The sequence below is a fragment of the Lathamus discolor genome, chromosome 2 (assembly GCF_037157495.1).
Source record: "Lathamus discolor isolate bLatDis1 chromosome 2, bLatDis1.hap1, whole genome shotgun sequence".
Lineage (NCBI taxonomy): Eukaryota > Metazoa > Chordata > Aves > Psittaciformes > Psittacidae > Lathamus > Lathamus discolor.
This window is the reverse complement of record NC_088885.1, coordinates 18,456,306-18,481,076: the sequence shown is the minus strand read 5'-3', so window position 1 is coordinate 18,481,076 and position 24,771 is coordinate 18,456,306. Positions and strand designations below refer to the sequence as shown.

The window sequence follows — 24,771 nt, the reverse complement described above, 5'->3', positions numbered from 1 at the left end:
AAGAAGATACTGCTGCATAACTCTCTGAAGGTATTTTTTTTGTTATTTTATTTGACAATGCCAGAAATAGTTGTTACATATCATCTATAAAGGCAATACCTGATCTTTTCACTTGAAATATATTGCAAATGGTATAAAATCCTAAGAAAGACAAACAAGGCACACACATGCCAAAAGGATGGATTAAGGGAAAACGGGACAGATGCTAGACTAAATGTCTAAAATTCGAGGAGACTAGGATCAAGAGTTTTGTTATTAGATGATGACTGAAGTGTAGCAAGAAATGGACATACAGTAATGGCTAGAAACTTCTTAAAGAGCAGTGTAATGCATTAATGGCAGGTTTTCTTGTGCTAACATGCATCTGAACAAACAATTCCTATATTACATTTAATGTTATTACAGATTTGACTGTAAATTCTTACTCATTTTTAGGATCAAATTATGCTGTTGCCACTCAGAAGCAAAGTTTTAGGATAACAGCAGATGGTTCCATGTGTGCATTAGGTCAGTGCTGATCAAGAAGGCAAATGTTTAAGAAGCATTAATGTTGACCATATGTTAAAAATTGTTAGGGAAGGAGTAGAAGGTGAAACAGCAAGCATATACTACTACATCCTATTCTATAGCCGTGGTTTGACAGCAGCTTATTCAGAAGGTTATGTTAGCACTGTAATTGTTCAGAGAAGAGCAGTGAGGATCATCAGTGATACAGACAGCTTCTGTGTTAAGAAGACTTTGCATGGTGTGTCCTTTCAGCCTGGAAAAGAGTTGCAGGGAGTGGAATAGGTAGAGGTCTCCTAAATTACTTGAGGCATGTATGTTTACCATATTTTCCAGTATAAGAACTTTTTCCAGTATAAGGACTGTCAAATGGGACTAGTCATGGCCAGGTTCAAAGCAAACAAAAAGGAGATAATTCAGGTAATTCTTTATGCAGGAGTCTGTGGAACTCCTTTCTGGAGAGTGCTGTGGGTTCAAGAAGTTTAGGTAGATTCAATGTTCTTTTTCCTTGACCTTACCTATCTCTGTTTATACAAGCATTTTAATTCAGATCAGGAGTGTGTTTGAAGTGAACCCCCTGATCCTCCTCACTTAAATGCTTCACCTCACATCATAGAGTGGTCTCATGTTGCACAAACTGGATTACTTCCAGTGGAAACTAAACCAGATGTGCTGAGAGGAAATGTGCAAAATCTTTGGGGCAGGTAATCTTACATGTGTTGCCCTGATATATACTACTCTTCCTTAGCTGTCGCTTATAGCCATGTTTGAGACAGCTTTCTGAGTTAAATGAATTCTTAGTCTGAATCAGCTTGGCTTTTAGACAACCAGTGAAAGGTTCTCTGTCTCAGTAGGATAATGCAACAAAGTTATTATGGCCCCCATGCACCTCTTAGTTTGCTCTGTGTGAACACAAGAAAGTTTGTCTCAAGCTGCATGACAAGGATAGTGTCTGATAATGTGGATCCAGTGGTGGCAGAGTGGTGACCAAAGCACTAGGACACAGCAGAAGAGTAACTTCTACCAGGGCCCCTTGAAGAGTTAGAGCCCTGATAGGTTGGAGTATCATTTGCTTTCAGTTCTATCAGTTCCATGGTGGAGACACAACTGGTCAACAGATCAAGGAATCAACCCCCTAGTGTCATCTGGTGTGTCAAAAGATGCTGTACTGCTGCACACCATGTCTATATGAGGGCTGATGTGGTGAATCTCTTATTCTAGACATAAAATTTGGTATGTGCAGTTTTAGAAACTGTTAGTGTATACACAGCTTGTTGGTATGATCAGATTATACTCAGCTGCAATTTAAAATTTGGATGTTGGGTGTTCTCTGGCAATTTTGCTCTTCTGAGATCAAGTGCCCGTCTTCTGGGGACATTATGAACGTGTTACCCACCAACATAAAAGTAGAACAATATGGAGAAGAAAAAGCTTGCTGAGGGAAGGAGGTGGAGATATTGGGAGACTCTTGCAAAGGTCTTACCCATTCAGAGGAAGAGCAGAGCTGACCACTTCTGTGTTTTTTTGGGGTTTTTTTTTCCTGATATTTAAATAACTGCCTGGATATTTTGTACCTCATGCTTTCTGAGACAGCAAAGGCATAGGTAGATAAAGTCATCAAATGAATGAAAGAAAAACTGGAAGCCAGGGGATCTTTAGGGACTTGCCCAGTGTCGTACCCAGAAGATCAAGTCAACTCTCTGTTAAACCCAGTTGGAATTCACCTTTATTTATCATAAATGTGGAATAATGTAGTGGTAGAGGAAAGGACTATAAAATGGGAGATGTAGAGAGTGAGGGATGGAGTTCAGTAGTGACTGATAGTAGTAGATGTTCAAAAGCCATAAAGGCTTTATTTCTGAGCACTTCAAAGTATAATTACACAGAGATAGTTATGGAGCAGTGGAATGACTCATTTATGTAGGCATTCGCATTTTTTTTTTATAGGTTCACCTCTGATCCAGATTAATCTTTTTTCCTTTGTCATTTTTGTTTGTATCAAGGCCGTGGAAGAAGCCCTGATGGGCAGCATGACATAAATGTGTATAATGGATCCTTATTTTAAATTTGTATCAGATTTGATTATCTGGGTGAGCTATGGACTTGTTCAGATGTGGTCTGAATCGAACATAAATTGGTTGTGCCACAACAAAAGAAGGTTGCTTGAAAAAGGAAGACATGTAGGATATATGCCTGTAGTAATAAACCAAGAACCCATCTGAATGAAAAGGTAAAGTTTTGCTGTTTAACCATAAAGGCAAAAGAGAGGGGTTGGCACACCTCTTGGCAGAGAAAGTGCTGCCTTTTTAATTGCTACGGCTAATAGAGAAAACAAGCTGAACAGTGTGATGCACTCGGTATGTGTGTAAAATGTCAGTTTGTAGAGGATGTAAAGCTCGCAGCTGTCACAGTATGTGGTCCCGCCAAGCTGCAGACAGGATGTAATAGCTCTGAGTAATTTAACTCTTTCTTCTCTAAGTAGAGCTGCGGCATCCTCTGCAAATGACCACAGGACTTATAATGACAAAATGCTGCTCTCATCATTTATCACTTCAACTCTCAAAATGTCAGGGTATATTATTTCCACCTCAGCCTCTGAGATCTAGCCCTAAAACTTGTTTGATGGTTTTAATTCTGCTAGCATAGGCAAATGTGGGTAGACAGTTCTGATTAATCAGAGCCTGCATGATTTCCCTCTTCCCAACTCTAATCTGTCACCTTTCCTTCCCCATTGCCCAAGACAAAAGAGCTAATACTGTCTTTCAAATTGAGTGCTATAACATTTATTTTAGATATCTGAATCCTTGTTAATTTTGAAAATATTGGCCTTAACTTCCAGGTATTTTCTCATTGAAAATTTTCAGCTGGTGATTCATCACTTTTTTATTTTCTGCTATACCATATCTTTAGTGTGCTAACATGAATTAAAATCTCAAATACATCACGGTGTTGCCATTGCCCTGGCAGAACTGAATGGGGTCAGCGTCTCCTGTAGACATAGTAAACCTTTTAAAGTGGGATGTATCAAAGACTTAAAAAATATCTCTGCTGAGCCTAGGCTGCAAGTTGCCTTAATGTAAGCCTTGGAACAAATTCTCTGGAAATGAGGATTTGATTTGTCTGTAAATCTGATTTAGGTCATATGGCAGCTAAGCTATGTTCTGCAGTTTCTGGCCATGGGAGAAAGGCATGACCAGGTCAGCAAAGGAACTGATGGTGATGGGCATGAAAAGCAGTTGTGTGTGTAACCCTCTTTACTACCCAGAGAACATCTAGGTTGCCTGAGCAGAGCATTTCATCATTATGCCCCTTGTTGCTTTTTAAGAAAAGCTGAACAAAACCCTTCAGGAGCCTGTTCTCTTCAAAAGGTTTTCGTAATTCTTGTTTCATGCTTTTTATGTAAGAAATGAAAGCAGCATAGATACATATGTTTTTGTCTACTGAACTTAGTAGATATATGCTCTAGACAGGATTAAAATCCACAGGCTAATCTTTCTTTGGTTTTGTTGATAAATTTTGTAATAAAATCTAGCAATATGAACTTGAAGCTTCCCTGATGCTTTCTTGTGGCAGTGGTGGTATTGAACATCTAGCAAGGTGAATGCTTCTTCGAAGTGAATAAAAGGCATTTGAAGTAAACAGGCAGAGAAGTACAGGATTTATAACTGTATGAATAAAAAAAATCACATCCTATCTGTCATGGTTTGCTTAGGTTTCTGACAAGAGCAGAGATAAGAATTAGTCCTCTGCTCACACGTAATATCTTTCCGGAATAAGTAAGCATACCAGATCTCAGTTTTCAAATTTAAAACAAGCTGAGAAAAAGCATTCCAGTCCTCTTTTATGCTTTATAAAAAACCACAAAGGGCACAAGTCATGTTCCTTTTCCCCATCAGGTCACCTTTAGTCAGGCAGTAGTGTCCTGCTAAGGCACCTCTTTGACCCTGTGCTGCTACCAGGCAGGTTTGAGAGGAGCCTCAGGATTTTGAGGGGCACAGGAGGCAGGTGCTGAGACCCTATGAATCACATACACAGCCTGCATATATGTGAAGGGCAGTGCCAAGGTTTTCTCTCCTGCTGCCTGAAGCAATAGCAGTAGAGAGGGTCTGTGCTTCGGCTGCGTTTCTTACATGGAAGGAGATTATTAGCTCTATAATGGAGTGAGGCACATGGCCTTTGTGCAAAAGCTGATGTTTGAGAAAAAAATTATAACCAAAGGAATAATGGGGAAGCTGTATGGAGATGAAGTTCAGGTTAGATAAAAGGAAGAAGTTCTTTACTGTGAGGGTGGTGAGGCGCTGGAACAGGTTGCCCAGAGAAGTGGTAAATGCTCCATCCCTGTCAGCGTTCAAGGCCAGGTTAGACAGAGTCTTGGGCGACATGGTCTAGTGCGAGATGTCCCTGCCCATGGCAGGGGGGTTGGAACTAGATGATCTTAAGGTCCTTTCCAGCCCTAACGGTTCCATGATTCTGTGATTAAGCTGTGTGTATTAAGGCACCCTAGAGCATGCAAGTTCTCAGGTAGCGTTTTTCTGTCTTGTTTTTTTTTCCCCAAAACAGTTGATGGAGAAACAGTAGCATCAGCACACACGTTAAGGTACAGTGTGCACAAGTGTTGCAGGGATTGTGAAACTAAAAGTGCCAGAGTTATTTAAGAAAATGTACTGATGGATTGATAGATCACATTTAGTTCTTGTGCTTTGTGGCCAGTTATTTGGAGTTGTCCTACCTATCACATGTATGTTACCTGTGCAATGGTAAGTTTAACTCATTTCATAAGATGCTTCTGTGCTTCCTTTGTGAAGAACCCTCCATGTCAACACATTCACTTTGTGAAGCTTTTGCTACCTATCCTGTGTTTCTGTAGATGCAAAGTTGCATTGCTATGGACGTGTTCCTGTGTTACAGGTGCAGGCAGTATCAGGAGCACTCAAACCTTTTTGTGAGTTTATACATACACTAGCAAGTCAGATTTGCATCTGCAGAAGCAACTGAGAGAAGTGGTCTTTGTGAGCACAGGAGGGCTTTTGGTCGTTTTTCATTTTATCCTAGACATGGAAACAGATGTGAATGCTGCTCAGCAGCCTGTGTGTATATGGAAATTGTGACTGGATACATCTGAATCACAGAAAAGCTGTCTTAACAGGATGCTACCCCATATAGTGTTACAGCTTTATATTCTCAAAAATATTTCACAGTGCATGAATTCACATATATTAACTAATCATAAATAACTCTGCATTACATATGCCCAGAATAATGTGCAAAAAGCCTGTCTGTGGACTTATTTTTTCCCTTTTTTTCTATAAACTTCCCACCAGGGTCCCAATTTGCAGCTAGTCTGTGTTGGTCAGTGACCTGTCTGCTGCCAGAAGGTGCTGGTGGTTTCTACATCCCACACTCCTCTGCTATACAGCTAATAGATGGGTAGCAAGTGTCTGCTATCAAGGTGCTGTCATGTATTACATGTGGAAATTTAGGAGCAGCTCAATACTAGAGGAGCTCAGTCCAACTTTTATTGCTGAAACACTTGTGAAACTTCTCTTTTGCTTCCAATGAAAATTTTAATAGATCAATAATGTTATATTGTTAGCAGAAATTACCTTTTGGTAGAAGTCTGAAAGGAAAAAGGCAAATAATTCACAGATTTAAAGCTCAGATTTAGGCCACTTGTCGGCTGTGTTACTGCAAACATAAAACATTTGCAGCATGCTTTTACCAGGTCATTCTTGCACAGCCCATATACTACATTTCTCTCATTTTCTTTTCCTTCTTTTCCACTAAGGTGCAAGTCCTGCCTTCACCACTTTCTCTTCCTCCCTTCAGTGCCCTAGGAGAGAAAGCACTGACTTCAGCAGTGCTGGGGACTGGTGAGCAGCCCTGGCTGGGGTGCATGTTATCTCCCTCATGGGCTCTCCCCTCTGTTATTTCTAAGAGCTGGGTTTGAACGCACTGTCTGTTTTCCCCAACAGTAGGTTACACTTCCAAAGCGACTCATGTTTTTAACTTCCCATCCTCTTTGCCATCTGTCTGTAAATCTTAGTACACAGTATGTTAGGATTTGCTGATACAGGTTTTATTAAGATTCATTTAATGGGATTTTCAATCTTCCCCTCTTTAATCCATGCTGGAAAAAATATTAAATAGTGAAAATCCACAGCTGCCTTGTAACTAAATCACATTCACTCAACCTGGGGAAGAATGATTTCTACAGAACTTCCGTCTCGCAAGAGCTTAGTAGTTGTTTTGTTTATAATCTTGCTGTGGTTAAAACTGCTGCAGTAGGGGGGGGAAAGAAAAGAAAAATGGTTAATGCAGTTGTTTGTGTGGCTTGCCCTAGATATTATTGTTACCAGTTTTTAATCTTTTCCTTTATTCTTTTCTTCTTTTTTTCTAATGAGCAGAAGCAACTGTGAAAGGAGAAATTGCTGAAAACAAACAATACAACTATAAATAAAATGAATTCTTTTCATCTGATGCAAGTCAAGGGAAAAACCTAGCTCAATATGCTCTGGCTTCTTGACACTCAAGGTGTGATCAGAGATTACTTATCATCCACAGGAGAGTGGAAGCAAGTTAATTAAAATTTTCCACCCTTTCACTGAATGAAATGTCTCCCAGTTTGAGATGCATTATTTGAACACTTCTTTTTCAGTAGAGTGCACTTTCTACTTCTTCTAGTGTTCAAATCCAATATTTGCTACCTAGAAAGAGCATTGCAATTTCATCTTATGGAATTCTATGTTTGACATTTTATTTCCATTGTCTCAAATAATAGTAGATAGAATAGTTTCAATTATTGTATTAAATATAAGTTCAGCAAGACTCTTTTCCTCTCTACCCATCTCCCAGTGCATTTTTTGTTTAGAAGCATTTTTGCTTTGGAAAGCATTTAATATGATACCAATTAAAGGCCTGTGTGACCGTGACTCCTGCGGGCACACAAATTCCAGTCTTGGGATAGGATTACAGCTGATGATTCAGGAGGAGGAGAGAGAAGTCATTTCTTGTCATCTTAAAGAAAGCTTCAATTATCTGTATTTGCAAGTAAGGAGCTTGGAGCTCCTATGAATTACACCTGTTTATTCAGGAGTGACTGCTTTCTCTTGTCTATCATCTTCAAATGCAGCCAATTATGAGAAGTAGTTTATTCCTCAGGGACCTGGGGAAGAGGTGCGGTGTCTGACTCCAGCGCAGCGTCCTGAAGAGTGAGAGAGAGCTTGTTAAGGAGCATGTGGAGCTCAGAGGAGGTGTGCACCTCTGCTTTCATTACATTTCCTTTCCTCTAAGCAGCTGAGCATGCAGATTGTTGGGAAAATCAAGCCACCTTTTTTGTAACAGTTGTACAGCACTCATTCCCCAAATGTTTACATTTCCAGATTTAAAAAAAGAAAAATCTATAAGCCTGATTTTAATTTGATCTTGGATTTATTTTCTGAAAACCTCACACTTCTGAATGTGCTTACCTGCTCTTTTCCTTTCTGCACCATTGGGATTTTGAAATACAACATCATCTGCTGCAGATGATGCTTAACCCTGACAAGTCAGACAGGGCCAAAGCCGGTCTTGTCTCACTCCTCAGAGCCTGCAGGGACAGTGGGGCTGTGGCAGGAGTGATAGGCGTCCCTGAAACAGTTCGGCTTCTGCAGCAGCCAAATGAGCTCTGCGTGGTATTGATGTCCTTCCTCATTGCCCTAATCTCCCTCTGATTTGTGATGTTTGTTGCACATCCTGATGCAAGGAGAAAGTTCTCCATGCTAATCACCAACCTTAGGCAGTGAATTCAAAATAGAAATCCTCTTTGCCACATAGGATGTTGCTTGGGGCACAAACAAGGTTTGCTCTGCCAGTCTTTCCTGACCTGCTAGTCTTCCACCCCCTAAATGAGTGAGCTCTTTGTGGTTTTTCCTCCAAACACTGTTTGATGGAGGAATGTTTTGGTCAGGTCCTTTTATGCATTCTTCCAAGCACTTCATGGCAGGCTTGTGATGGTGGATGCTCTGACCTTATTTTTAATGCTTACATTGCATATTTTCATCTTTGTTTTTGGAAGGCGTTGACCAGACTTATGACTCACCATGTTGTTAATATGTTTTCTTGAGACATTAGCTCTTAAAGGCATCTAGATATGTCAGAATTTTTGCATTACCTTTGGATGTTCTATTTTAGAAACCAGAAAGAGGGAAAAATATGTATCTTATGGGGAGAAATGGAAGTCTGAGGAGACGCTAAATCTACCATGATCACAGCTGTAGTGTAAACCCCGATAGCTTCAGAGGACATGAGTGGTATTGCTCCCCTCTTGCAGGGCATCTCTTTCCTCTCCTAGAGTTAGCAGTTCTGGTCTGTACATAGTGATGTTGTACAGCAGCAGTATCTCTGTCAATCTCTGAAGGCCTCTGTACAGAAGTTAGAGTTTGTAAATGTTCGCCTTTATAAGCAGGAGTGATACAGATTCTTCAGCTATTTGCATTTGTAGTTATGATCAGGTTTTTAATAGGTATAGTCAGTCACTCAGTTATAAAGATACCAAGTGACCTAAATTATATTTGTTAGAAGAAAGGAATAGCTGAGATTGGAATTCACTAAAATACCTTAAAATAACTACAGAAGGATTTGGATTAGTTCTGATCAAATGACTATTTTATTACTGCGGAATAAATGGATTTTTTTGAGCTTCAGAACTATTGTGCCTTACCCGGTGTCGAGAATTGGCAGTTAAAACTCCTTGCATGTACATGAAACAGTGTGAAGTGCCTGAGCTTTTTGGCAAATGTAATTGTTATTCCAATAGAATATAGTTGTATTTGTAGAGACTGGTAATTACCATCTCCCTGAATTGTGTTTATTAAAATTAAAAACTAGTAAACGTGCTCTAGCATCTATTTGTTAAATTACTGGACGTCAAGTAGACATCTCACTGGAGCAATCTTTGTTGAAAGCACCAGTGCTTCTCTCTGTGCGAATTACAGGGCCTGCCATTCAGCAGAAGGAGCATTAGCAAGGCTCGGCTGGGTTGATTGTGGCTGGAGCCAGACTTTGTACTAAAAGGCAATGCTTTTGGTCTCGCCCACGGATTCCTGATTCAAAATAACAAGGAAGCAAAGCGTCTTTGTGGGTGATAAAAGCAATAGACCTGTACTTAGGTTTTATTTTTGTTGTTGCTGGCTATTTTGCTTTTGATCCATCATGGTAGAGTAACCTGACTGATTTCTGTACAGATCTTTAGGATTTACTGTAGCCTAGACAAGAACAGAATCTGAGTAAAGCAGTGTTGTCTTTTTTTTAATTACTTGAATGTCTTTTTGCCTAGGAGGAGATAATTGATAACATACAAGGAATTTGTCCTGTTCAGATCTGGAGTCATCTGAAGCTAGATGGATGACTCAGGCAGTGTGAAAACAAGATCACAGATGTTTACTGTTTCAAACAAACTCATATAACAGTTGGGATGTATGGACGAATGGTCCCATGTCTCATGGTTTTGATAGTTTTCCTTCCTGCCAAGCTGAACATACAAAGTGACCCACTTCACTATCGAAACCCTTTCTCCCTCCCAGAAAACACACGCATGTTTTTTCTTAAGGGTTTTTTTTTTTTTTTTTTCACGTCAAACTGAATGTCACACTCCAAGTGATGATGCTAACTTGATTTTTCTTTCCTAGGGAGTTGAAGTGCAGACAGATTATGTTCCACTGCTGAATTCACTTGCCATGTATGGCTGGCAGCTGACATGTGTGCTTCCTACTCCTATTGTGAAGACAAACAGGTAGGGAGGGGTGAGCACTGCCTTTCAGCCAGGGCAGTTGCTGTTGGAGCACTGCAGTTTGGGCAGTCAGTGTGGCTTCCCCTGCGTGTGCACGGTAACTGCCTGTGCAGACTCTGCTGTAGCTCTTCTATGGGCTTTCTGAGCCTCACAAGACACATGTGGCAGGAAACATGTGTCCAGGGTGGTCAGAACACTTCAATCTGGTAGTGTGGTTTCTGCGCAAGTTTTCTGGGTATTGTTTCTCTGTAAACTCCTTGACTGTAAAATTTGTGCTCTGGATCTCCCAGTAACTCCTCTTAGAGCAAAGACAAAACGTGTGGTAACATTTGGAGTGAGATGTTGCCTACCTGAAGAAAAGTAATTTCACTTGTGATCGATGTCTGTCTAATGCTGCTGATACACACGGTCTAGCTGAGCAGGGCCATGTGAGATTGGTGTTTCATTACTATAGTAGCCTTGTTTGCATACATAATCATTGTGCTGTCTACTTCGCTATTATTAATATTCTGGGGTTTTAAATATAAATGCAAGTAATTTAAAAATACTCCTCATAACTGTGGTGAAAAACAATTATCCCAGTTGTTAATCATGAAGATGGCGCTTTCTGAGCTTTCACTGGTCAGGAATATATTTATATATATACACCAATATAATGAGTTATGATTTTTCTAATCTTAAAAGAGTAAAAATATTCCCAGCACTTGAGGAGATCTAGATGGAGACAACTCCTACACATAAACCCCTAAAAAGTAAAGGCCATCTGTGCTGGGGGAAAAACAGTAGTTAAGTTTTTCATATATATTTAAATATAGGAATGAAAAGAAAATCACAATTATGGTTCGGAAGCCCTGTCTCTTAAGGGTATATCTGGTTTTCTTTCTCTTCTGGTTTTCTGAATCTCATTTATAACAGAGGTCAGGTTGGCAGTGCAGAAGGGTCCCCACCCAGTCTAACCGCTGGTGGCATTTGGTTGTGACTCCTGCCATGCTGCAGACCTCTAGGGAGCACCCAGCCCCATTCCAGATTAGTGCCCTGCGAAGGAGGGAGCACTCCAGTGTCCCTGAGACACTGGCACTGGAGCACTTGGGTTTCTTGCTTTTCATTCCAGTTTATTCTGTGCTTACACACTAATGCTAAAACATTCAGCCAAAGTATGTCACAGGCTGACAGGCTGTATCAGGCTGAACAGTTGCTCTTTTTTTTGCCCCAAAATACTAGGCTGCTCAAAGACACGGGGGACAGGCAGTGTTTAGGTCATTCTTCATTTTATTCTTCTTTGACCTGCAGAAATAAATGACTGAGATAGATTTTCACTTTGAACGATGCTGGATGTAAATTTAATTCATTCTCAGGAGTGTGCATTTGTTTCTTTTCAGGGAGGGAAATTTATCTACAAAGCAAATTGTATTTCTTCAGAGACCTTCCTTGCCCCAGAAAGCAAAGAAGAAAGAATCTAAGGTAAACAACCTGCAGTTTCTGGTTTCTTTGTCTTTTACTTGATGGTACTTTAATATTGTAATTTATTTCCTACGGAAGTAAAAATGGCCTGTTCAGCATTTCTCTGATACAGTAGCAAGACATAAGGAATCAAACTGTTCATATGAAAGAAACAAAAAATGCTCAACTGCTGTGCAAGCTCTTATATTTCAGTCTGTGCTGAACTCATGGCAGCAAAAGAGACGTAGATTTCTCTTCACATAAACTGGCCATAAACTTCCATGTGACCAAAAATTCTCTACCCATGTTCACTGCCTGCAAGGTGAAGCCAATACTATTTTCTTTCACCCACTGCCTGTCTTTTCTGTTTAAACTGCTCTTTCTTTCTTGCTATGTGTTTTGGTAGAGCCCAGAACAATGGAGGCCTGATCTTGGCTGGTGTTTCCATGTGTTGTGTGAATGTTAATGAATTCTACTTGAACTGAAAAGAAAAAAAGCCTGAATCCAGCTAAATTATCTGAAAACATAGCTGACAGCTAACGGTGTATTTATGTGGATACACACATGTATTCCCATTTCAACTTTTAATGTGTATCTGTGGGAACTCTGCCCTGGACTTCAAGAGAGCAGACCTTGGCCTCTACAGGAACTCTAGTAAGGTTCCACGGGATATGGCCCTAGAGGGCAGAGGGGCCCAAGACTCTTGGTTGATATTCAAGGATCACTTGCTACAGGCTCAGGAGTGCTGCGTTGTGACTAGAAGGAAGCGCAGCAGGAGGGCCAGGAGACCTCCTTGGATGGATAAGGAGCTGCCGAGAAAACTTCAAAGGAAAAAAGATGCTTATGAAAGGTGGAAGCAAGGACAGGCGGCCTGGGAAAAATACAGGGATGTTGTCCAGGAAACTAGGGACCAGGTTAGGAAAGCTAAGGCCCAGTTAGAATTAAAGTTGGCTAGGGATGTGAAAGATAACAGCAAGGGATTCTGTAGGTACATTGCAAATAAAAGACAGACTAGGGACAATGTAAGCCCCATCTGGAAGCTGTTGGGAGAACTGGCTACCCTGAATTTGGAGAAGGCTGAGGTTCCTAATGACTTCTTTGCCTCAGTCTTCACTGGCAAATGCTCTGACCACACCACCCAAGTCCTGGAAGGCAGACGCAGGGACTGTGAGAATGAAGACCTTGGGCCCGCTGTAGGAGAGGATCTGGTTCGAGACCATCTTAAGAACCTGAACGTGCACAAGTCCATGGGACCTGATGAAATCCATCTGTGGTCCTGAAGGAGCTGGCAAATGAAGTTGCTAAGCCACTGGCCATCATATTTGAAAAATCATGGCAGTCAGGTGACGTTCCCGACGACTGGGAAAAGGGAAATATAACCCCCATTTTCAAGAAGGGGAAAATGGAAGACCCAGGGAATTACAGACCAGTCAGTCTCATCTCTGTGCCTGGCAAAATCTTGGAGCACATTCTCCTGGAAGGCATGCTAAGGCACATGAAAAACAACAACGTGCTTGGTGACAGCCAGCATGGCTTCACTAAGGGGAAATCCTGCCTGGCCAATTTGGTGGCCTTCTGTGATGGGGCTATGGAACTGATGGACAGGGGTAGAGCAGTTGATGTCATCTACCTGGACTTGTGCAAAGTGTTCGACACTGTCCCACACAACATCCTTTTCTCTACATTGGAGAGATATCAATTTGATAGATGGACTGCTCGGTGGATAAAGAACTGGCTGGATGGCCGCACGCAAGGAGCAGTGGTCAATGGCTCAACATCCAGCTGGAGACCAGTAACGAGTGGTGTCCCTCAGGGATCAGTGTTGGGACCGGTCTTGTTCAACATCCTTGTCAGTGACATGGACAGTGGGATTGAGTGCGCATCAGCAACTTTGCTAATGACACCAAGCTGTGTGGTTCGGTTGATACACTGGAGGGAAGGAATGCCATCCAGAGGGACCTTGACACGCTTGTGAGGTGGGCCGATGCCAACCTTATGAAGTTCAACCATGACAAGTGCAAGGTCCTACACCTGGGTTGGAGCAATCCCAGACACAGCTACAGGTTGGGCAGAGAAGAGATTCAGAGCAGCCCTGCAGAGAAGGACTTGGGGGTGCTGGTCGATGAGAAAATGAACGTGAGTTGTCAGCGTGCACTTGCAGCCCAGAAAGCCAACCGTATCCTGGGCTGCATCAAAAGGAGCGTGACCAGCAGGTCAAAGGAGGTGATCCTGCCCCTCTGCTCTGCTCTTGTGAGACCTCACTTGGAGTATTGTGTGCAGTTCTGGTGTCTTCAACATAAAAAGGACATGGAACTGTTGGAACAAGTCCAGATGAGGGCAGCGAGGATGATCAGGGGACTGGAGCACTTCCCATATGAAGACAGGCTGAGAAAGTTGGGGCTGTTCAGCCTGGAGAAGAGAAGGCTGCGTGGAGACCTCATAGCAGCCTTCCAGTATCTGAAGGAGGGCTATAGGAATGCTGGGGAGGGGCTATTCATTAGGGACGGTACTGACAGGACAAGGGGTAATAGGTTAAAACTTAAACGGGAAGTTTAGATTGGAAGTAAGGAAGAAGCTCTTTACTGTAAGGGTGGTGATGCACTGGAATGGGTTGCTCAGGGAAGTTTTGAGTGCTCCATCCCTGGCAGTGTTCAAGGCCAGGTTGGACAGAGCCTTGGGTGGGATGGTTTAGTGTGAGGTGACCCTGCCCATGACAGGGGGGTTGGAATTAGATGATCTTAAGGTCCTTTCCACCTTATTCTATTCTATGATTCTATGAACCCTTGCCCAAACCTCTCATACTATCACCGATGAGAGGGAGGTAGAAGGACTGGAAATGGGAAGTGCTGACCTTCCTACAGTGCTTGAGTTTTCCTTGCCCTTTCAGTATGCAGAGGGTCAGGAAAGTCAGGTGAAGTATGGAAGAGACCTCTGGAACCACGTGATGAAAAGGTTGGTAATGGATACAGCCTTATTGTTGCCCTAGTTCTACGTGCTTTGGCAAGTAATGGCTAGTCCAGTGTCACTGGGAAGAGAAATGAGCTCGAGGCCTGCAGAAGCTGATGGGGAATGCTAAGCAGAGCTGAGCAATAAGAGCATTTAATCCAGCATTTCAGATAATGACAGATTTCATCTATAAAGCCCTCACTGCTTTGGAGCCTGGTTCTTTGAAAGTGATTTTTTAAAGACAGTGGAGATCAGGAGGGTGTTTGAACTGGCTGAAGTAGGGGAGAACTACTGGGAGTGTGACACCATGATTTAGGATTTACCCTCTCTCATTAGCAGAGCTGGAGCCCGGAGTATTCTGTGAACATGTTACAAAGTCCATCTTACTTGGTTTTCTCTTTGTTTTCATGTGATTAAAGGGGTCTTGGTATGAGGGTTGGAATGCCTGTATTTGGTCAAACCACACACAGTGTGGTTTTAATGGAAGGGGTGGGAGCCTATAGTGATTGTACGTCTTCAAATAGAGAAATCGGTCTGACACTGATTTTTTGTGTTACAATAACAAATACATACCATCCAGATGACTCAAAGCTTTGTTTAATTTTTTTCATTCGGGGCTATAAAAACTTATTTAACAATGTCTGGTTGACAAAACAAAGGATTTACTCTTTGGCAGTATTAAATATACAGACATATTTGAAGGCAGAATCACTACAGCACATTTTCATATTGAAGGTCAAGGAAAACTGGGATATGTGGATTATAGTTATATAAAGAAATGTAAGACTGGTTCTACATCTGTACATGGTTGTTGCCAGTCACATCAAAGATGCCAAACCTAGCATTTGGTTAAGTTGCTGAATATTTTGCACATACAGTGTCAGACTCTTGAGGTTTTTTTTAACTTGTGACATGGCATGTCTGAAATGTTTACAGATAACCCCTCAGAGGGGGAAATTGTCTGATAAAATTAAAAGGACATTGCAGTCTTGGAAACTGACCCATCCTTTCTATGCACACCAACCACCTGCTGTTCAGTTTAGCCAGAGGAACAGAAAAGGAAACATGCAAGGAGTGGTACAACTTATTTTTCTATTCAGTAAGACATAAGTACTTGTAACAGCAATATCCAGTCAATAATGAGATAATCGTGTTCATTCACTTTTGTCGTGGTTTAAACTGATCCACACAGCTTGTCCACTCACTCCCCCCCTTCTTTCCCTCCCTCTACTCCTGGAGGGACGGAGAGGGGAATCAAAAAGAATGCAACTCCCACGGGTTGAGATAAGAACAGTTTAGTAACTAAGGTATAACACAAATGGCTACTGCTACCACCAATAATAATAATGATAAAGGAAATAACAAGAGGAAAGAATACAACAGCTCAACACCAGCCGACCAATAACTCGCCCCACTCCCCCCAGCCGAGCACCGACCGATACCTCATCCAACCCTGCTGTCCTAGCCCTTCTGGGTTACTCCCAGTTACCTCCCTGGGCATGACGTGCTGTGGTATGGAATACCTCTTTGGCTGGTTTGGGTCAGGTGTCCTGTCTCTGCTTCCTCCCGGCCTCCCCTCGTCCCCGGCAGAGCATGAGACTCACAAAGTCCTTGGCCGGAATAAACATTACTTAGCAACAATTAAAAACAATTGGTGTTATCAGCTCTCTGCCCAGGCTGGAAGTCAAAACACAGCGCTGCACCAGTTACTAAGAAGGAGCAAAATGGCTACTGGTAAACCCAGGACAACTTTGTACAAAAGTGATGCTTATGTTTGCACATTTGTGAAATACAATATAAATATCTAAGTATGCATACATTTGCACATGCACACAATCTCCTACAGTTTGATCTTTATCACATTTAGGGCCCTGACCTTACCTTCCACTGAAGAGAGCTTTGAGTTAAAGGGGAGTTGTGGGTGCCCAGCACTTCTGCAAGTCAAAGAGGAAAACACTGTGGTGTCTCTGAATTTGAAACAGTTGAGCTTTAGAACTGAGATACTATTTTTCCTCTTTCTCTAAGTTGTGATGATATTTAATTGAAAGATTGCTCCCTCTAAGTAAAACCAAGAAGAATTTGCTGAAAGCAAGTTTCTACTTTTTTTCCCTTTTCTTTTTACATTAAGCTCTGGCTAGCAGAAGGAAAGAGCATTGCTCCAGCTTCATAATCTAATAAACTTAATAGGTTTTGAATGGCTTTTTGATTAAGGAATAAATAGCTAGATCAAAAATTTACGAACATGAGTTCTTCCTTGGACCGACTTCAGCATGGACATGGCTACACTGGAGGAAACAGCTTTTGGACCGCAGCCAAATTTGCTGAATGTCTTGATGAGAGTATTTATGCCACCCAAACATTGCCTCCTAACCCAGCCCCGAGTTCCCATCAGTTTGGACACTGCTGATACAATGGTTGTGCACATTCACATGTACTTTACTTAGCAAACTTATGCAGGCTGGCACAGAGGTGGCTAGAACATGGTCTGGCTTTCCTTTGGAAGGACCATTTATTTGTTGACAAATGAAGCAGATCTATTAGTGGCATGTTAGCCTTTGTGTATGTTATACCTGTCAAGTCAGTATTTCAAGGTACTGCTAGTTCCCTTTTTTAATAGTTAAAATGGTTCTTCTGAAGGGGCAGCTGTGATAAGTCTTGTGGCAAGTGGTACAAGAGGCAGCCTCATGATTTCTTATGCAAAAAATTTCCTACAAGTGATGCAGAATATTTTAGTGTTTGGGTATAGTCTTGGGTATGGTGTTAGTTCTGCTGCTAACCTGGTGAAGAACGTTGGAGTAACATCATTCCTCTGTAGGCCTCAGTGGTGACATAGCATGTGGAGTGGTACGCACTAGGCCTGTGAAAGAGCAGAAGCAGAATGCGTCACAGTCTCATTTCTCTGTGTAATAGATATATCCATGTAGGCACAAATGATCTTAAGCTGACCAATTTAGTCTTGCAGTCTTTTTTTGACCAAACTTTATTTTTGGTCAAACTAGTCTTTGAGTTAAAACTAAATAATGAAAGCTCTTCTACTCAGGAAAGTAAATGTCCATGTCAGAGTCTCTCTAATGGTCTCTTAACATTTGTGTCTCTTACCTGTAGTTTCACTGGAGGTTCTCCAAAGAAGATGTGCACAACAAACAAATGAAGAATTCCACAAAGGCTAAACTAAGTACTAGGGAGAAGCAAAAAGCAGCAGAGAGGCAGGAGTTTGAAGTCACGGAGAACACAAGAAACTTAGAAGCACAAATCTCAACAGCAGACAAGCCTGATCAGGAAGAGCAGCTGGATGATGTCATAGACTTGGGTGATGCAGTAGCTGGGACCAACAACAGAGGTACCCATCACAGCGGGGTGTCAGAAGAAACATGTCCTGCCGGTTGTGATACTGGTGACAGTGATGCCCAGGTCTGCCTCAGCCAGAGCACATGTGGCTGCAGTGTGGAGCAGGTCACAGAGCAGGGACACTGTGCTCCAGTGTCAGATGTCTGCAGCGGCGGGGACGTGTACAGCTCCTGTGAATAAGACCCGCACTTGGAGAATCCTGTGAGTTGCTGATACTTTGCCAAGAGAAAAGAACAGATTTTGCTTATCACTATTGCTCACGCCATTGCTCAATTCAGCATTTCTTTGGCATTGTACTTCCTTTGCTCTTTAGCACACCAATATCTTGATGTTTTAAGTAACTCTAGGGCCTGGGCTTTCTAACCCACAGAAATTAATTGCAAGATTCCATCTGCTGTACAGAGTGGGAAATGCCCTACACCATCTCCTAGAGTGACACTTGAAATTAAAAAGCAAGGTCAGAAAACATACTTGCCTTTTTCTGTGAGTGACCTTAGCAAAATCGGTTTGCATCTAGATCAGGGCAAACGTTCCACTCAGATCTTACTCTGTAATACTTTCTTGTCCATGTATCTTTGCTGGAGAAGTTATTGTGCCATATGTTATTTTGTCATTAAGCTTGTAGTGTCATGGAAATGGTATTTCGACTTAAACAGGCTGAAATGGGAAAGCATAGATAAGATGGCTGTTATCTATATTTATCTCAAATAGCATACTTACTGATGAGTTTTACTCGTCTGAGTTTTATTAACTCCTGCAGATCTTTAAGCAATGAGCAAATTGTGTACCTATTTTAGGCACTCTGGGTAAACAAACCCCAGGATACCTTTGTGTGAGGCAGACAATTCCAATATAAAACGCAGTTTGCTATCTGCTCACATTTCTGTTTTCTTTGCCAGTTCATCAATAGCATGGGGGCTTCAGAAGATAGAAAAACAGGAAACAAAAAAGCAGGTAAAATGTGCTGTTTTCAGTAGCTATCATTGCTAAAATTGGAATGAGATGTTACCTTCTGCCCCTTCCAGGTGGTCATGAACCACATCCTCACTGTTATGGGAACTGAAATTATACACATGGGTCAGTGTCCAACAAATGTCACTAAATGACCTTATCACATACCTTAATAAAGGGGGTTTTATACAAGTAACCATATTTTTGGACTGATACCTACCAAAATTCTGTAAAATTACCAACATTTTTATGTTTGGAGCTACATTAAAATATTTACAAGTGAATGTACATGTGTAATATAGTTTCTGTGCCAATGTTCTCCAAGTACTTCAATATTCCTAAAAATGTAGGAAGTAGTGGTTTCTCTTTTCTTATTTGTCTACATCCCAGTTTAGAAGTGGTCAAGTAATTTGGTAATAAAGTGAGAAATACATTCTGAATTCCCCTGGTTTTGTTGTTTCTAAAGCAGGAGCTCAGTAAGCATTTTGCTGGTTTTTCCCTTGGCTGATTTGTGCCTGGTAATTTCCCTCAGTTTGCAAATCAAAATGCTGTATGTACAAAGAACTGTGTTCTGTATCAGGTGCATACCTCGAGTGGCTCAAAAGCATCTTCCACACCTCAAAATGGTACAGTTGGCAGAACATTGCAGAGAAGGGAAAAAACACACCACTTTGAATATTCATCTGATCGGGCCAGTAGCACTCAAGTTGAAACCACTGGCTTTCACATACGCAAAGCACGGTGGTGGGTGGTGGTTGGGGTTCATTGCTGAAAGAGTTTTTCTATTTTGAATTCAGTGGTTTAACCACGGGACTGAAAGTAACTTCAGTTTCTAGTGGTATTTTTCAATTCTTTCATTCTGCTCCTTGAGATTAGACTGGAGTTCCAGTAGCCTCAAAAATCGGTTGTTTCAGTTGTTCTACTTAGACACAAGGTCTCTGCTCTGTACAGTTTTAAGTACTTGTTTGCAGATTTTATTAGTGTAAGATCTTTTTACTGGTGGTTTCTATTTCAAGGACTTGCTTTGTATTACTATTGTTTTAAAATTCGCTATATTTAATGAACATTTTACTGGTAGAAAGTGTTGCAGTAGAGCAAACTCTCCAAAGTATTTGGAATAGAAAGTGTTTCCTGGGTTGCAGTTTGACCTTGTGTGACTGGATCCCAACTGCGTACAAAACTGAAGAGAAATAAAGGTCATGAGGAGATTTCTTACTTGTGGTACTTTCACAACTGCCAATAATTTGTCCCCAAGACGAACAGGGCATGTTTAAGTGGTGGTGAAGGGAAGCTCCTTATTACCAAATAGCAGTAGTTACTAGCGCTAAAGAACTGACTACTTGGTTTTCTGTCTGACAGAGCATGTCAGGGTCTCTAGGAAAGTTGCACTTGTTTAAGTGAAAGCTCAGTTTAAACTTTTGTTCCCATAAATGCCGGAGTGGCTTAAGGTTGGGGAGATGTGAACTTTCATGGGGTTTCAGTTTAAAAAGGGCAAATAGTTTTGGTTTTATAGTCACATAATCAGTTCTGACTTCTGAATCATGGCTCTGTGGCTGCTCTGGGCATCTTATCTCAGCTGCCTTTGCCACTGGGGGCTTGAAAAAGCAAGACCACCAGAGTGGTGGAGGAAGTGAAGGCAAGCAGTCATGCCCTTATCTACAGTAAGAATGGAGAAGGGCTGGCCCATGGCCCAACTCCTGTGTCTGGAAACCTGACCAATGCGGGGAAATACACCAACAGTGGTGAGGCTGTGTGTGGCCACAGTGGTACAGCCTTAACCTTCAACTTGTGGTGGGCGTCAGGGCTCCATGCTGACTTCTTGCTCAGAGAAGCCACAGTTACACTGAGCCACTGGCTCCAGTGGGCTTTGGCACCCCAGCAGAAGGTGGAGAGAGAAGCCAGGCCCTTTCTTTTCCTACAGAGAGCCACCATTTTAAGCCTAGCCTATTTTTTCCCACAAAACTAGGCTGAATCTCCCAGTAAGGATGCAAACTAACCTTACCGTGCCTCTCTTGAAGGGAAGGAGGCTCCAGTGAGTATTGCTGGCAGGCCTGGGGATGGAATGGATGGGTTGTGTTACCCTGTGTTACCAATGGTTACGCCGGCTGGTGACAGAGAAGCACAGCAACTCACACAAGTGTCATGCTGGTGTATTTTAACCTGAATGTGTCCTCATTTGTTAGACCAACAAAATTCAGGTGTGTAGGTCTGTCTTTGAAGGAGGAGGAATTGCGCATGCCAGTGTTCAGAGCAAGTGTTTATCTGGACAGTGGTGAAATGGGATGAGTTCAGCAGAGAAAATCCAGCTTGGACAATGAAGAAATGCTGGTGGGTGAGTGAAGAAAGAGGAGTTGCTGAGTTGAATGAAGGATGGAAAAGGAGGTTTGCATTGAAACAGCAGGGGGGCAGGGGGGCAAAACTGTGGTGGGGAGAAGTCCAAAACATTGAAGCATCATCACAAAAACAGTGTCTGTAGAGTTTAGGAGGCATTAAATGCACAAACAATTTGACTGGCACTTCATCTTGCATATTTTCATTATTGGATCTGTACACTTGAAAACAGCATAATTGAAAATAGCTCAAAGGAGTTTTAACATATGCATGGAAATGAAGCATTAAACAATGTATTTTTTGCTAATTTGGCTCCTCCTTCAGCTTCAGTTTCTGAGGTGAGCAGAGGAAGGGCTCTGCATTAGGAGACCCGTCTTTTTCACTCTTACTTTTACCTCAGGGAGCCAATTATGGGGCAGAAATAAAGCACCATCAGCTATTCATGAGGCATTTCATCCTCCCAAACTGAAGGGGTATAGGAAGAGCAGATACTAATTTCTTGCTGATAAATGCTTCTCAAAAGCAGGAGGAACGCTGGCGAACAGCACCAGCGCAGCTATGAATTCAGAGCTGTAGATGCAACTTGTGTCTCTCCCAGCCTGTCAGTGGAGCTGTGCCACTGGCTGTAAAAGGCGATCCTTGCCAAGCCTCTGCTGGCTGATAGGTGCCTGTGATGCCACGTGCTGCAGCTGACTCTAATCAGGACCTTACCTGGACACCGAAGCAGGGAGAAAGGCTTTTCCATTTAATTGCTTTCTGTTGTTCACTCTAAAAGCTCCTAAAATGAGGTAATGATGACTGAATAGCCACTCCGCTTCCAGTTAATGAATGCAAATCCTATAGGAATACTTCATATTCACTGTACCAAATGAGCACGCAGTGAACTGGTAAAGTGTGTGTCACGGGAAGGAGAGAAAGATTCGGTCTAATAAGGCTGTAACACGAGGTAACTATGATCTACCTCACCAAGTTTAAATGTGTAGATGGAGACATGAGCATGACGCATTTTATTGGAAAAAAAAAAGCAAGCATCAGTCTGCTTTTTCTGTGGAGCTGCTCCTGAGCTGACGGCACAAACGTAAGAGGAAAAAGCAGTTTCTAATATGGCACGTTATGGTTCAGTGATGTGATGAAGATGTTTCTCCACCTCAGTAGCTGCTGAAGAGCAGGGACTGCTCTCTGTTCCCGCCAGTGTGGGCTAATACCATATTCATTTCATTACTTGTAGAGATATCTTCATGTATAGGAGAATTTTCTTTCTTTTTTTTTTCCTTTCCCCCTCTTCAATTACAGAATCACAGGATGGTTTGGAAGGGACCTTAAAACTCATCCAGTTCCAAACCCCTGCCATTGGCTGGGACACCTTTCACTAGACCAGGTTGCTCTAAGCCTCTCAAGTCCAACCTGGCCTTGAACACTGCCAGGGATGAGGGCAGCCACAGCTTCTCTGGGCAACCTGTGCCAGAGCCTCACCACCCTCATGTTAATTCCTGATATTTAATTATGATGGAGTCAGATCCAATAACATAGTTTAAGGTGAAACTGACGTTCTGCCACAAGACCATTAGACTCTAGGCTAAAGATGAGTCTTCTAAAATATTCTTAAGTAGTGTCAACAGGAACAGGCTATGGAGGAAAAGGGATGTTAACACCTTCCCTGGCTTCCTGGCTCAGAAATGGCATTTACTCACATTACAAGCATGATGGCAAGAAGGAGTTCAGTGCCTGTTGGCAGGATTACTGTGAGAGGTAAGAATTAACTTAGAGCTGAGGTTCCTGCTATTTCAGGTGGGGAGGTAAGGAATTGTTTTCTTCCTCCATCTTTCAGTGCTCTGTGTGTGTGTTTAATGCTGCTCCTCAAGCGGGTGAGCCCATACAATGAGCGAGATGTGTCCTTGCCCCACAGCGCTGGTCTGAGTATAACAGGGGATGACAGAAAGAGGTTAGAGGGAAAAGAGGAGGACTGCAGAAGCAAGGGGGTTTGAAATGCCTTTTGTTAAATGGACATTTTGGTGCAAGGCTGAGGAGTGGTTTGTAAAAGAGATGTCGTTTGGGCTGATGAAAGTCTGTGCATTAAGGGCAAAAAAAAGGGTAAACCAGTTCATTATGCATGTAATGATTTAAAAGTCATACGAAAAACAGCATTTAAAGGCTTCTTGGAATCTCTTTGTCATTACACTGATAAACATGCAGGAGCCTCATGCATGATTTTTATTGTAGGGCACCAGGACTTTCCAGTAGCTATTAGTGCATGTTTCTAGAAAAACACCCAGCCTGCTTCCTCCAAGCATCAAGCTCTGACATGTCAATTGCCATCTCCGACAACACAAACCACCGTGGTTTTTATTTTCTGTGACAAGTACGCTGTCCTATTTACATTCCAGAGTGAACAAACAAGGGACCATCCCCTGAAACAGGGGGACTTGGAAAGAATCTTCCTCTCATTTGTGCAGGAGGGAATGTGATGAGACATCCCCCCTGGGGCTGCAGCCACAGCTCATTTTGGCTGCCCGTAGTGCTGCACACTACAGAAAAAAAAACCTCAGTGGATGAGGCTGCAGGCATCAGAAGGTGAAAACTCACAGGCACTCTCTCATCATGGCACCCTCTTTGACTCCCAGGAAGCACTAGGACATTTCAATTGTTCACTCAGCTTCTGCAACAACTGCAGCTGTATTCCTGTGCTGCAGACAAAAAAGGGGCTGGAGTTTCCCAGCAAGGCTATCGCTGAGGCTTGAGGTGAATGTGGATGTGGTAGAAGGTATAAACTTTAAAACCTATCAGGGACTCAGATAAAAAGAGGTTAAGGCTCAAGGCTAAACCCAGCATCCAGAGCTGAAATGACTCTCTGGGAGGACTAGAGCTAGGCTGCAGGCTGTTTTAGCCAGGCACTGGAAGTTATGCTTGAAATATATAAAGTGCTGCCCACCAACAGTACTGCTGCAGCCTGGAAATCAGGTGATGGGATCGGTGTCTTTGCAACCTCTACTGAAGGCAAAGCAGAGGGATGCTGAGAGCAAGAAACTTGCTGCGTTACCTAGTTGACTGTCGTCTGAAACATGTACCTCGAGAAAAGGAGGCACTAACAAACAGAAGGCCTTACATCTTTAGTGTTTTTAATAATTCAATAATAATTTAAGCTTTTAATAATTTAAATGTTCCTTATTGAGGTCTTCAAATGTACAGTGGGAATCTCCATCACTTAAGGACTTGAACTGTGTACAGCGGTATTTAAGAAACTTATTATGGCTTTTTGTTAGTCTCATCATTGCTAGGATGAGTTTTTCTACAAGTCGGGGGAAGAAGCTTTACTCAGGAAGGGACCTGGTGTCAGTCACTGCACCCAGAGGTACACACCTACCCTGAAAGTGCAAACTCTTCAGAAACTCTTTTCCAAACTGAACAGGTATGTCCTGGAGACTGCTAAAACTCAGTGCTGCAGCAGGATTATGGAGGTGCCCTGTCTCAGCTGCTTTAGAGGATGC

At 42.2% G+C, this 24,771-nt stretch overlaps 1 protein-coding gene across 3 annotated transcripts in view; it reads left to right on the top strand.

Annotated features, from left to right (window-relative positions):
• The window catches only part of RFTN1 (raftlin, lipid raft linker 1), a 99,655-nt gene extending 80,260 nt beyond the window's left edge, over positions 1–19,395 (top strand). For all 3 annotated transcript variants that reach the window (XM_065666015.1, XM_065666014.1, XM_065666016.1), the window contains exons 8-10: positions 10,170–10,273; positions 11,650–11,731; positions 17,762–19,395. In XM_065666015.1, coding sequence (XP_065522087.1) covers positions 10,170–10,273; positions 11,650–11,731; positions 17,762–18,184 — 609 coding nt within the window. In that variant the 3' untranslated portion in view covers positions 18,185–19,395. The remainder of the gene's footprint in view (positions 1–10,169; positions 10,274–11,649; positions 11,732–17,761) is intronic.
• The last annotated feature ends 5,376 nt before the right edge of the window (positions 19,396–24,771 follow it).